This window comes from Erinaceus europaeus, chromosome 10, assembly GCF_950295315.1.
Source record: "Erinaceus europaeus chromosome 10, mEriEur2.1, whole genome shotgun sequence".
Lineage (NCBI taxonomy): Eukaryota > Metazoa > Chordata > Mammalia > Eulipotyphla > Erinaceidae > Erinaceus > Erinaceus europaeus.
Window position 1 is genome coordinate 7,287,654 of NC_080171.1, and position 14,097 is coordinate 7,301,750.

The window sequence follows — 14,097 nt, forward strand, 5'->3', positions numbered from 1 at the left end:
TGAGGGGAAGGGAAGACAGAGAGGGAGGGAGAGAGAAAAATAGATACCTGCGGACCTGCTTTACCACTTGTGAAGCAACTGCCCTGCAGATGGGGAGCCGGGGGCTCGAACCAGGATCCTTGTGCAGGTCCTTGTGCTTTGTACTATGTGCGCTAAACCTGGTGTGCCACCACCCGACCCTACGACTCTGTTTCCATTGTGCTAACTCTCAAGACTTAGTCTGTTTCCTTACGAAAGGAAGCATAGAGAGTGGTGGAGGAGGTCCTTAGAGGGTATGCTTCTAGCAAAGAGAAGATCTTTGTCAAGAGTTAAGACCCCTGGCCACAGAAAGACTTCTCCTGTCCTGCTTATTGTCTTTAAACCTTAGTGATCTTCAGAGTGGGTGTGGGTGTGGGAGTGGGTGTGAAGTTTCTGGGGAAATTAAACCCAGCATCTTGCACATCTGTGTTATCATTGAACTATCTCCCCACCTTAATGTTGATATTCTTATGAGAGAAGCAAAAGCCCCCCTGTACCACCCATGGAGTTTGTGTCTCTGTTCGTCCTGCTTCTGTGTGGAGCTTGGGGTCCAGCCTAGAGCCTTCTGTGTGGAACGTATGTCTTCTGCCCACTGAATCAGCTCCCTACTGTGACCTTGACTTTTCAACAACAACAACAGATTTTTGTGGATTCCTGATTTTATGCCAGCCACCCACTCTAGCTGTTCTAGGTTAATTCTGAGCAGACATTCTTTGAAACCCTACTGCAATTTATTAACATGCAAAGTTAACTCAAAGGGCAGAGCTACCCAGCACTCTTGTAATTATATTGGATGAGGGAATTGTGTGTTTTGTATTTATCTGGTACTTTTTCCATGACTCACCCCATGGATTAGTAGGAAACGAGATCAGAACCCAAATAACCAAGTGTATTTGCGTCACATTACAGGCACAAGGTTCATTCATTGAAATTAGTGGCACCTAGATCCATCTGTAGCCTAACCTTGATGTGTCCACTTTGTTGAACCAGCACGTGGTTACTCAAAGTGGCCTGGAACATTTCAGTCATATGGCAACTTGCTAGAAAGGCTGGAACCTGGCTCAGAATCAGAATCTGCATTTTCACGAGGCTCCTTGAAGGTCGTTGCACATCTTAAAGCCTAAGAAACACCGAGCTAGATCACTAGCAGGCCTGAGCTGATGGGCGAATGCCTAGTGGTCGGCACTGTCAACAGCTCTGCTTCCCAGTCTCCTGGTGCATTTAGTACACACGTGTCAGACAGAGACTGCAGAAGCCCAGGCCGCCCAGCTGCATGCCTCCCAGGAGCAGCTTCTCGCTCTGGTTCTATGTCATGGAGCCTTTTTGAAGCCCAGGCAAAGGTGGTGGTAACTGTGCCTTGCCTGGGACCTGACCCATTCTCACCTCCTTCTTTGCCATCAGGAAGACAGTGTTTCTCAGAGCAGTTCTGATGCTGGCCTGGGCAGCGACCATGAAAGTGACACGCTGACCATCGGTAAGGACTCTGGGGTTTCTTATTCAGGTGGTCCCTGAGCTACACCCAGCTGGGCAGAGTGGAGGCAGAGGAGGAGAGGTGCAGAGGCTGGTGGCGCTGACGCAAGGTTTGCTACGGGGCTGGGACTGGGTAAGCGGGAGTGGGTGCAGCTTGGTGGCAGATTGGCCTAACGCCTGCTGGGGAGCCTGGGACTTGGTCTGGGTACTGGTAGGGTAATGTCACAGACAACAGGGTTGAGTGGGAGACCCTGGAGGGGAATGGATCTAACTGAAGGGTGGAGGCCAGAGATGATGATAGGGATGCCAAGCATTTGGAGTGAGCTTAGAACTCAAGACTTAGAGAAGGTGAGAGCCCATGAGATCAAAGAGTCGGCCGTATCTTCCTTAGAAAGCATGGATGGGAGGCCAGTGTCACTAGCAGTACATACGGAACAGTTATTACTGCTTAGTCTTAACAGCCAGCTCTTCCCAGGAAGACATTTTGTAGGAATTGTTTGACTAACCCTATATTCGTGTAAATAAAAGCTTGCTTTGAAAGGTGAGAGCTTTCTGAGAAATCTTTTAAAATTCCTTGACTGACATTTTCCCACTGAGATGCTCTAGACATGAACTAATGGGCTTTCAACTTCAAAAGGTGTCTCAGCCATTCTTCTCGCTCACCCAGACACCTCTCCATCATCCATCCATCCATCCATCCATCCATCCATCCATCTATCCATCCATCCATCCATCCGTCCACCCACCCATCCATCCTATACCCAACCCATTCACCCACCTATCTGCCCACTTAGTCACTTCCCCACCCACCCATCATGTGCCGAGTGCCTAACTTTGGGATGAATAAGATACAGTCCTTGCTCCCCCAACCCCACCAGGAACTCAGAGGACAGAAACAAACATATAGAATATCCTCAGTTATCTGGGATGGCTCTAGAAGAATGACAGTGACTTCTGAAGAGTAGGCCAAAGAGAAGATTGTGGGATGATTGGGCCTACTGTGGATTCTCGGAGCTGCCTGACTACGTTTATGCTTCATCCCCTGCAGATGTCTCTGCTATCTCTAACCTCATCAGAAAGCATGTGCCTGAGGCCCGTTTGGTGGAAGACATTGGGCATGAACTGACCTATGTTCTGCCCTACGAAGCTGCCAAAGAAGGAGCCTTCGTGGAGCTCTTCCATGAGATTGATGACCGGCTGTCAGATCTGGGCATCTCTAGTTATGGAATCTCAGAGACTACCTTGGAAGAAGTAAGTTAAGTGACTGACTCAGAGCACTAGTAGGGTTAGCATTGAAGAGACATCTCTCAGGATAGTGCGTTTACCATGTACACAGCCCAGGATTGAACTCCAGCACCCATGGGGGCTACCATGGTCCTGAGGAGTGCACTAGTCCTATGATATCTATAATCTGTCTATCTATCTATCTATCTATCTATCTATCTATCTATCTATCTATCTTGCCTCACTCACTCTCCCCACTTCTGCCTCTGTCTTTCTCCTAATGCTTGGATCCCTGCCATGTGGAGGTAAGAAACCATTGTTACCATAATTCTCATTTTTATCTTGAGAATGTATCACAGTACTAGCCTACTCAAAGATATGGGGCCATAGAATTGAAAAAAGTCACTCGTTCTTTGTAGGTTTAGAATGCCTTTGGTTTTGTCATTGCCAGGGCTTCACTACCACAGGATGACTTTTTCAGGTGGAATGAGAGAGACATAGATGAAGAGACACACAGAGAGGGAATGCCACCAAAGTACCAAAGCTTTCCTCAGTGTAGTAGTCGCTGGACTCCCAACTTGGGTCATGCGCAAGGCAAAGCAGTCCTCTCAAGTGAACTGTCTCGATAGCCCAGAATATGTTTCTTCCTCCTACCTTTTCCCCTCCCTCCCTCTCTCCCTCCCTCCCTCCCTCCCTCCCTCCCTCCCTCCCTCCCTCCCTCCCTCCCTTCCTTCCTTCCTTCCTTCCTTCTTTCCTCCCTCCCTCCCTTCCCTTTTTTCCTTTCTCCCCCATCCCTCATTTCCTTCTCTCTTGCCTTTCTGAAACAGTTTCCTAATATTGTAGTTTTAACTTGAAAATGATTGTCTACATTGGTAAATCTCACCACTGAGAACATGCCCTCTGGTTAGAAATAGCTTCGGTCCCAAGTGAGTCTGACCCAGTGTTACTAATAAGTGCTGCTCTCTGCTTCTTGTCCTGAGAGGCTAGCACACCTTCCAACAACACAGTGCACCTGCATGACAGTTGCTCTCATAGCCGGGAGCTTCTAATGTCCCTATGTTATTCTTATTTTCCAGATATTTCTCAAAGTGGCTGAAGAGAGTGGGGTGGATGCAGAGACTTCAGGTAAGAACGTTTGGGCACAGCCTTTGCCCTCTGTACTTTTCCCTTTGAATTGTTTCACCACATTCTTATTTTTTCTTAGTATAAATGTGTTACAGATGCAGAGGGCTTATTTCGTTACATAACAAATAGGATTTCTTCCCTTTCCCCTCAGATGGTACCTTGCCAGCACGACGAAACAGACGGACCTTCGGAGACAGGCAGAGCTGCCTTCACCCGTTCACTGAAGATGACGCGATTGACCCTAATGATTCTGACATAGACCCAGGTCTGTTTGGGCAAGATTTGTGTTAGATTGTTTGAAAGTCAGTTTCTCTCTTATATTCTTCTCTGGTGATGTACTTCAGCTAGGATGATAGGTACCCAGAGGCGCCAAAGGGAAGTGGGAAAGGAGAGAAGTCTCTTTCCCTCTTCCTCCTACATATGAAAAAATCTGAAAGAACCTATTTTAATCACTTGCTCTATTTAGCTGAGAGCTTTTTCTAAAGTGACCCATAAAAACATGGTACCTCAGCCTTCTGAAACCACTTATTTTTCCTGCAGAATCCTAGTTTCTAATATACATTGGATGTTTAATTGCTAGACAAATATTCTTTGAATGATTTTTGAAGAGGGGAATGACATTGCTTTAGTACTCTTAGACTTAAGGTAGTTTAGGGGTCCAGGTGGTGGTGCACCCAGTGAAGGTCATGTATTAGCAAGTGCAAGCACCCAAGCACCCGGGTTTCAGTCCTTGTTCCCTACCTGCAGGAGGGACACTTCTAAGTGGTGAAGCAGGTCTGCAAGTGACTATCTTTCTCTCTCCTTCTCTATCTCCTCATCCTTCTCTCAATTTTCCTCTTTCCTGACTAATAAAAATTAGGGATTAAAAAAAAAGAGATAGGAAGAAAGGGAGGGAGGGATGAAGGAAGGAAGAAAGAAGAGAGAGAGAGAGAGAGAGAGAGAGAGAGAGAGAGAGAGAAAGAGAGAAAGAAAGAAAAAGAAAGAAAGGAAGGAGGAAGGAAGAAAAAGCTGCCAGGAGTAGTGAATTCAGTAGTGCCAGCACTGAGCCCCAGAAATAGCCTTGGTGGCAATCTATAAATAAATATATTTCAATAAGGATGTCTCTGTGTGCTTGACTGGGTTAGAGAAGGGGAGGGAAGAAATAAATAACCTCAGTTAAGAATCATTCGTTTTAGACGAGAATTTCTGTAACATTTTCGGAAACCAAGCTTTGTGGCTTTTCTAGCCTCATCTTTCATGTTGACTCTCATTCTGTCCCTGACTCCATGTTCCTAGTTCTTAGGTCATCAGTTTGTACATGTTCTGCCAACAAAGTGTAATAGGTGAGAGACAAACTGACACTGTATGTTCTCAAGTAGAGAGTTGTTGGAAAGGCCAGGATGTATTTTTCTTTTTTTCCCTCCTCCAGGGTTATCTCTAGGGCTCAGTGCTGGCACTGAGTCTACTGCTCCTGGGGGCCATCCTCCTGCTTTTTTTTTTTTTTGGCTAGTGCAGAGAGAAATTGAAAGGAGAGTGGACAATAGAGAGGGAAAAAGACACCTGCAGACCTCTTCACCGCTTATGAAACAACAGCCCCCCTGCAGGTGGGGAGACGGGGACTCGAACTAGGATACTAGGATGCGTGTCCTTGTGCTTTGTACTATATGCGCTACCTCCTGGCCCCCGTGATGTATTTTTTTTATACACACACATGTGTGTCATGACTGTTCTGACAATCCAGTGTATCAGCCAACATATACGGCCTGTTTCACAAAATATTCTGTTAAGAAGTTGAGGATGACAGGGTTTGAGTGGTTTGAGGTAACACTCAGATATATGAGAAGACATCTCTGCTACTTTCTGTTGTCTCAAAGCACTTTCATTTTATGGACATATCAGACAACTAAACAGTAGATTATATTATTACTGGATGTTTTAAGTCTAACTTTTTGTTAGACTTGGATATGTCAGGAAAACTCTTTCTTCTTTCTCTTCCTTCCTTCCTTCCTTTTTTTTTTTTTTCTTTTTTGCCTCTAGGGTTATCACTAAGGCTAGGTGCCAGCACTACGAATCCACTGCTCCTGATGGCCATTTTTTTCCCCAAGTTTATTTGATAGGACAGAGAGCAATTGAAACAGAAGAGGGAGAGAGAAAGATAGACACCTGCAGACCTGCTTCACTGCTTGCGAAGCTCCCCCATGAAGGTGGGGAGCTGGGTGCTCAGACCTTAACTTTAGTACTATCTGTACCACCCTGTGCCCACCTTTTATTCTTGAGTCACTTCTACCCTCCAAAACAAACTTCTGAGGTTGCTGAAGACGCTGGGGGGGGGGGGGGGGGAGGAGCGTGACTATGCCGAAATACTAAAGGTAATTGGTGTGAGCTTCAGTATCAACTTCTTGCAGAATCTCGAGAGACTGACCTGCTGAGTGGGATGGATGGCAAAGGCTCGTACCAGGTGAAGGGCTGGAAACTCACACAGCAGCAGTTTGTGGCCCTTTTGTGGAAAAGGCTACTGATTGCTAGACGGAGTCGGAAAGGATTCTTTGCACAGGTGAGACACTCTGTTCCTGGCCAAAGACCCGGGCTTCATGGGCTCCATGATCAATTCAGGCAGGGTAGCATTTTGGTTATGAGATGGAAACTGGACCAGCTTTTTGGTATTTCAGTCCCAGTTCTGCTTCTCATCACTTGTGTATGTATTGAAAGGACTTTGCTGTGTGTGCATAATGGACTTGGCTGTGGGGCAGCTGAGAGTGGGTTTAAATAATCAAAGCTTTATTAGTCAGTGCAGTATTACAGGTCGTAAATTTTAGGCACCACAAAATAAGTAGTGAAACTCCAGAACATAAAACTAGGGGCATCGTTGAGGTCTTTGTTTCTTAAAAGTATATAGTTACAGCAATCACTGGAAGGTGTTTAGAGTTTACTTAGAGAATATATACAGGTCATTGTTCTCAGCGAAAATACTGCTAATAGCATTTGAAGTGATGCAAGAAAATTAGGTAGTAGTTATTCTCAAGGCCATCAAGGAAGACAGTCACTACCATTTACTTTAACTTGATTCTATAGAGTTTGGTTTACAGCTTGGGGTCTAAATGGACCTAGTCTCTTTTTCTCTAGAATACAAACGAGAAGACTGAGGCTAGAGAGAAAGTAATTTCAGATGGATAAACTTCTACAGAGAAAACTATCCTTCAGGTCTTTTTGTCCCTGGCCCAGGACTTGCTCTTTTAGCCTTTCTCTTGGGTGAGCCGGACTCATGGCTCCATGTGAGCTTTTTCATGTCTCCTAAGTTGCACTGACATGTGACCACTGTTTATTCTGTAAAGTTCTCAGTCCACTACCTCTGACCGGTGGTCATAAACTCTTGCTTTTTTGCCACCATTTTCCAGAAATGACCTACGAGGAAGAGGGTTCATGTTCAGGTCAGTAGGAAGATCTTTGGGAGTTTAGCACTGACCCTGTATTCATAGGGCTTGCCCCTTGGTTTTCTTTCTGAAACTAACTTTTCTGGTATCCTCCACCCCTTTCTGTCCCTGGGTATAGATTGTCCTGCCAGCTGTGTTCGTCTGCATTGCCCTTGTGTTCAGCTTGATTGTGCCACCCTTTGGCAAGTACCCCAGCCTGGAACTTCAGCCTTGGATGTACAATGAGCAATACACATTTGTCAGGTAAGTGCTTCCTCTCTTGGCTCAAGGACAGAGAAAGATTGGGCAGACCAAGGATGTTTTTTCTGCTGAGGTTCAGGGGGCACATACAGTTTTACACCAAGGTGGAATAGATTTTTATCAGCTATGACTCAAGCCTATACAAAAATCATTGTAAATCGGAAGGAAAAGACAACAAAAAAAAAAAAAAAAAGGAAAGAAAGAAAAGAAAAGAAAACAACAATTCTAGCAAATGAACATTGCACAAAACCTGAAGTAATAACTTTGTCCCCTGTTGATGCATTTGTGTCTATTACATAATGAGATTGTATGCATATGTCAGTGATTGTGCTAGAAAGCATTAATTGCCTCAATTTAAAAAAAAAGAAAGAAAAACTATGTCAGTCTTCTGCTTTTTGAGTTCTAATAACCTGCTGAGCTGGTTCTTCTCATTACCTACAGTAACGACGCCCCTGAGGATATGGCCACGCAGGAACTCCTGAATGCTCTCACCAAAGACCCTGGCTTTGGGACTCGATGTATGGAAGGAAATCCAATCCCGTAAGTGCCCCCTGAGCCATGAATCCCACCAAGGCTAGCTTCTCGTGCCCACCCACTGAATTTATCCACATTGACACGTGCTACATTGGAACTACCTTCATTTGAACCAGGCTTTTAATTTTTAAAAAGCTAATACAGCAACCTAATCAGACAGTAGCAGCAAAATCCAACAGATCCAGCAGACAAAGGGGGTTTCCTAACATCCTGCAAAGTGAACCACTATAAACCCAATTTGTTTACTGCTTTAGAAATCAGTATTGACGTTAAGTAGCACTTTATTCTGGTCAGATGCACTGCCCTTCATCTCTTCCCCTCAGCGTCTATACCCAAGAGCAGAGGTGGTGTGACATAATATATAAAATGGGACTTTTTTATTGTCACTTTTTTTCCCTTTACCAACTTGAAAAGATGATCTGCTGTCTATAATAGTGGGCACTTACTTCCTTTAGAGCTACATGTTTTTAGTGAAAAAATCCTTTTAAAGAAAGTAGACAGTGTATAATAAATAAATCCAGTAGGTATGTGTAGGGAGCTGTGTGTAAAGACAGTGAAGTGGGGTCCAGGTGGTGGCACACCTGATTAAGCACACATGTTACAATGCACAAGGAACCAGGTTCGAGCCCCTGGTCCCCACCTGCACAGGGAAAGCTTCACAAGTGGTGAAGCAGGGCTGCAGGTGTCTCTCTGTCTCTTTCCCTCTCTACCTCTCCCTACCCTCTCAATTTCTTGCTATCTCTATCCAATCAATAAATAAAGATAATTTTAAAAATTGGGCAAGTAGTCAGATGCTGTTGGATTAAGTTAACTGCTGTTCAGTTTATGAGCCTTGAGGGTCTCTCTTGTTCCATCACTCTTATCTGTAAAATGGCCTTGTAGCTTATCAGGCTGTTGGTGCGAGGAGAAATCCAATGAATGCATGCTTTGTCTTCCAGTTAGTGAGGAGATGGATGTCCGTGTTATGATTGGCCGGTACTACCAAGGCAATAGAAAGGCCAGCCTCTGTGAGTTAATCCTGCCCTTGTATCCACTCACTGCAGAGATATGCCCTGCTCGGTGGGGGAGGAGGAGTGGACCATGGCCCCAGTTCCCCAGACCATTATGGACCTCTTCCAAAACGGGAACTGGACTCTGGAAAACCCATCACCGACCTGCCAGTGCAGCAGTGATAAAATCAAGAAAATGTTGCCCGTGTGTCCCCTGGGTGCAGGGGGCCTGCCTCCTCCACAGGTAAGTCCCTGTCAGAGCAGATGGGCTACAGAGACCTTCTGCTTAGGAAGGAGTAGAAGGCCAGGAGGGTCTCTTGAAGTCTTGATCTCAATTCTTGTCATAGCCAAAGCATGTGAGCTTTCAGAGTTGGACCTTTGCCTGGTTTCTCTACTTTGAAAAGTCAGCCTGGGTTACTTATTTAAGTTAAAACCAGAGCACAGCACTGCAGCTTAGTAGACTGTGGAAGCCATGCTGGGAGCACTCCCTGGGGTGTGACAGAATGGACTGTGACAGTCCAGCTTTATCCCTGGCTATTCCACAAATGAGCTGGTAACCTTGGGTAGGTTGCTCTACATCCTTGACTTGTTTCCCTGCTTCTGAATTAGGACGACTGGTCTACAATACCTCTGTGGGCTTCAAAACTCATATTTTCTGAGACTTTGATTGTGGAAATAGTCTGAGCCATAGTTTTCTTTGTAAATTTAAGGAACTGGTTTGCTTGTAACTCTGTGCTGCTGTATCACTATTTGGGATGTCAGGTGAAGACAAGAAAGTCTAGGTGAGTGTGAGAACTAAAGACTTGTTTCCCTCTTCTTAGAACAATAGTCAGTCGAGTCATTAGTATAACTCCAGTGAATAAAATGATTCACCAGGCATATTAAGTGTTGCTGCTTTTGCTGCTTCCCATAAGCCCTTTGTGAGAATCATTTTATTGGTAGTTGTTCAGAATCATTTTCTGGGAAAGGAATTGGCTTGCTGTAAGTGAATGGCCCGTGATGAGGACAGAATGGGCCAGGCCTTGGTAGTTTGCTGATGGCTGTACTTTAGCCATATAGGTAGGCTTGGTTTTACTGTGACACAAGTGGGAGTGACATTTGTCACTATACTGCTGGCTTTCTGCCCCCTTAGTTTAAGACATATGTGCTTATGTTTTCAGAGAAAACAGAACACTGCAGACATCCTTCAGAACCTGACAGGAAGAAACATTTCAGATTACCTGGTGAAGACATATGTGCAGATCATAGCCAAAAGGTTTGTTTACTAAAATTTGCTCTTGTTCTTATCAATCCTGATTATGGGGATTAGAGACTTAAAAAGATTAGAGTAAGTAATAGGAGAAACATAAAAATTTGACCTGGTCTTATCCTGGGAATTTAGGACTCTCACAAATTAGAAAAGATAAGTATTATAGCATAATGGTTATGCAAAGAGACTCTCATGCCTGAGGCTCTGAAGGCCCAGGTTCAACCCCTGCACTTTCATAAGCCAGAGCTGAGCAGTGCACCGGTTAAAGCAAAGGATTATAGCCATTCACTCGTCAGCTTCCGGGTTGAGATAATCGGGAGCACGATGTACATTAAATAAACTCTGGAGGCTATGTGCACATCACTGTGATGACAACACTGTATCATTTGTCCCAAAGTTACTAAGAAATTAGGTCTTGAATGTCTTCTTATGAAAACACTATGATAATTATGAGGCATGATGCAAGTGTTTGCTGTCACGACAATTCTAATCTATAAATTGTCAAGTCAATGTGGTTTATAAGATTAAGCTAAACAATGTGACTTGTCTGCTAAATCTGAAAAATGAAAATGAAGCTTGCTTCAAAGTCTTGTGTCCTGCTTGCTGTGAGGATGGAATGAGAATGTAAGTGTTTATTGCCTTTCTTGGATGGAATTCACTGGAACATGTGGCCTTGTGAAGGGAAGCCTGGACCAATGTAGTAACCTGCTTTGCTTGTGGCATCTTAGAAGAGCCATAGTGCCGCGGACCACCACAGCGGATGAGCAGCAGGAGAGTCAGGGGTCTTGAAGGCAACCTCCCCGGTGGGTCAGGAGTTGGTGCGAGGGAGAACAGATAGACACCACACTCTATTGGAGGGTGAATATGGACTCATTTTAATAGTGAAACAGCGTTAGCTTTTATACTTTTTCAGGTTACATTCAGGTTGCCTAGAAAACTAGCTCATGAGGAAGTAGCAATAAGCATCATAGTCTTGTGGCTTTGGCAGGCTACATGTTAGCCTATTTCTGTAAAGAATGGTACAATACTTAGTATCGCCCTGTTCTCAGGGGAGGTCATACCCAGAATTGTTTTGACTTTTGCGGAGGGCTCTTTCTATCATTAATCTTCTATGGGGGGGCAAACGGATCTTTGCCTAGTCGTGGACCACTGTTCATCTAGGTCTGATACAGTTTAACTATTAATCTTTCTTTGTTTCAATACGTCAACTTGTACCTGGGAGGCCTCAATCTCTGCATTCTTTCTTTGAGGGGCAAGTCATAACATGACTTCTTTTGTCCGTCTATGCTGACCCACCTTCCCCACTTTCATAATGTAACTTTCAAATATGTCCCTGTGTAAGGGAGAGGGGGTGCTTCTGACTCTCCATTCCCACCAGGCACTGCCAAAGCATTATTAATCAATTGTGACAGTATAATTATTTGTAGCAATAACGGGGGGTAGAATGTGTCGACCCATTCTCGTCCTCCTGCCCAGCTTCCTTGAAGTCTGAATGCAGGTCCAGAGGAGATGACCCTGTCAGGCTCCCTGGTGAACTTTGATGGGGCGCCGCAACATAGAGCTTCCTGGGGCCTCATAGCACAGTGGTGGATATGGAGAGGCTGGTTAGGAAATGCTTGCACAGGGTTCTTTCTGCTTACTTGGGCCTCACAGGAGTTTCTCTTGACTAAATGACAAGGATATGTTTGAGTGACAGACCTTTCCATGTCATACCATGTGTTCTTTCTGTCCTGTCTAATAAAAAATAAAGGAAAGGAGAAAGAAAAAAAAAAAAAAAGGAAAAAGGACTGCTGGGACTGGTGAATTTGTAGTGCAGGCCCAGAGGCCCAGAGATAACCCTGGTGGCAATACAAACAAAGCATGATTTCATGCAAATAAGAAAAAATATTTTTATCTTTACTTATTCATTTGACAGAGACAGTCAGAAATTGAGAGGGAAGGAGGACAGGGAGAGAGACAGAGAGACACCTGCAGCACTGCTTCACCACTCGCAAAACTTCCCCTTGTAGGTAGAGTGGGGGCTTGAACACTAGGCCTTGCACATTGTAATGTGTGCTTAACCAAGTGCACCACCGCCTGGCCCCAATAATAATTTTTAAAAAATATTTTATTTACTTATTAATGCGAAAGATAGGAGGAGAGAAAGAATCAGACATCACTCTGGCACATGTCCTGTGGGGGATTGAACTCAGGACCTCATGCTTGAGAGTCTAAGGCTTTATCCACTGTGCCACGTCCCAGACTACCAATAATAAAAATTTTAAGGTGGAAGGAAGATATGCTGATTAAGTCTTCTCTATACTGGCAAACTCTCTCACACCAGCCTTATCACAGGATTAGTTCTCCGGTGGCGTTTATCCAGATAGTAATGTATTCCTTTATATCATTAGGAATATGGTTGTTTGATCTGACTTTTGACTTTCTTTGTCTTTGACAGCTTAAAGAACAAAATATGGGTGAATGAATTTAGGTAAGTAGACATAAAAATTTTTTTTATCTAGAAGTCCCATAGATGGGGTAATTTTAATATAGATATCTTAGATCCTGGAAAGTTTTTGCTTCAAGAGATTGTTGTGTCCTTAGTGTTTCTGCTCAGTGTCTAGCTGCCACTTGAATGGTCTTTGGAATACTTGGCATACTGATCTTGAGGAGTTTAACTGTTCCTTAGGATTTAACAAGAAGCGCAAGGTTGAGTGAGAAATATGTAGGGAAATCTTATTATTCCTAATTCAAATTCCCAAGGACTCCTAGTGACTCCAAGGCATTTTTTTTTTTTGAATCACTACTATGATACCAAGAAGGTCTTGTATTAAACAAAAGTTACCAAAGCCATCACTTTGCACTGTCTTTGAATTGATTTATCTCTGTAGATTTTGAAGGCACATACCAGATTGGGGAAAAAAGAAGGAAGAACCCTTGAAGCCCATTCATACTCCATTAGATATGAGATGCCATACAGGGCTGCCTCAGAAATTAGCTCCCAGTTGTTGTTCGTTGTTGTTCCTACTTCTTGTTGTCCTTTTCCCAAGAGACATTACTCACAGAACTCTGAGCAGAGCAGATGTAGAGCTTTATGGTGGCCTACAGTGCCTGGAATACACTACGGTCTCTTGGTAGCTTTCCCAAGTTTACTCTGGCCAATGTCTTGGCTTTTGATTTTCTTACCTTGGGATCCAGGTTCAGATGTGAGCCACTGAGTGGCAGAAACATGTGAGTGATGAATGTTCATTGTCTCCTCTGTGTCTCAGATGACTTTTCCTGATGTTGTAAACACAGGTATTAAGAGTTTGTAGAATCCCTTAGAGATGACCAATTTGTAGATTTATATGAGTCTGACTTTGGTCCTGAAATGGACACACAAGTTATTTAAATGAAGCATGCACATACTCAAGTGGTGTCCACTGTAGAATGATACTGTGAGCCAAACTCTGTTTTAATGTCAGACTGTTCTTTCAGGTATGGTGGATTTTCTTTGGGTTCCAGTAAGTCCCATTCATTTGCTTCAAGTGAAGAAGTTAATAATGCCATCAGTCAAATCAAGAAACACCTGAAACTGGCTAAGGTATAGTAGCTAACCAAGGGTATGTCAGAAAAATGGACCTAGAGTTGTTGGTACTGGAAGTAGTTGGCTGTTAAATGAGATAATTTTAGTTTATGCACTTAGCCACTAGAGAAATGCACTTGTTTTCAAGCATGCTTTTAAAAATACATTTTATTTAAGTGAGAGAGAGAGAGAGAGGAGAGAAAGATGGAGGAGAGACCATAGCACTACTCAGCTCTGGTTTATGGTGGTGTGAGGATGGAACCTTGGGCTTTGGAGCTTCAGTTGTAAAAGCCC

The 14,097-nt window shown here is 44.0% G+C and overlaps 1 protein-coding gene across 2 annotated transcripts in view; it reads left to right on the top strand.

Annotated features, from left to right (window-relative positions):
• The window catches only part of ABCA1 (ATP binding cassette subfamily A member 1), a 113,040-nt gene that overhangs the window by 72,457 nt on the left and 26,486 nt on the right, over positions 1 to 14,097 (top strand). Inside the window, exons 20-30 of one of the 2 annotated variants that reach the window (XM_060199072.1) lie at positions 1,520 to 1,598; positions 2,537 to 2,739; positions 3,789 to 3,837; positions 3,989 to 4,102; positions 6,222 to 6,370; positions 7,366 to 7,490; positions 7,929 to 8,027; positions 9,065 to 9,254; positions 10,171 to 10,265; positions 12,697 to 12,729; positions 13,716 to 13,821. In XM_060199072.1, coding sequence (XP_060055055.1) covers positions 1,520 to 1,598; positions 2,537 to 2,739; positions 3,789 to 3,837; positions 3,989 to 4,102; positions 6,222 to 6,370; positions 7,366 to 7,490; positions 7,929 to 8,027; positions 9,065 to 9,254; positions 10,171 to 10,265; positions 12,697 to 12,729; positions 13,716 to 13,821 — 1,242 coding nt within the window. Of the gene's footprint in view, positions 1 to 1,419; positions 1,493 to 1,519; positions 1,599 to 2,536; positions 2,740 to 3,788; positions 3,838 to 3,988; positions 4,103 to 6,221; positions 6,371 to 7,365; positions 7,491 to 7,928; positions 8,028 to 9,064; positions 9,255 to 10,170; positions 10,266 to 12,696; positions 12,730 to 13,715; positions 13,822 to 14,097 lie in introns of both variants that reach the window. The other variant, XM_060199071.1, reaches the window with a different exon arrangement.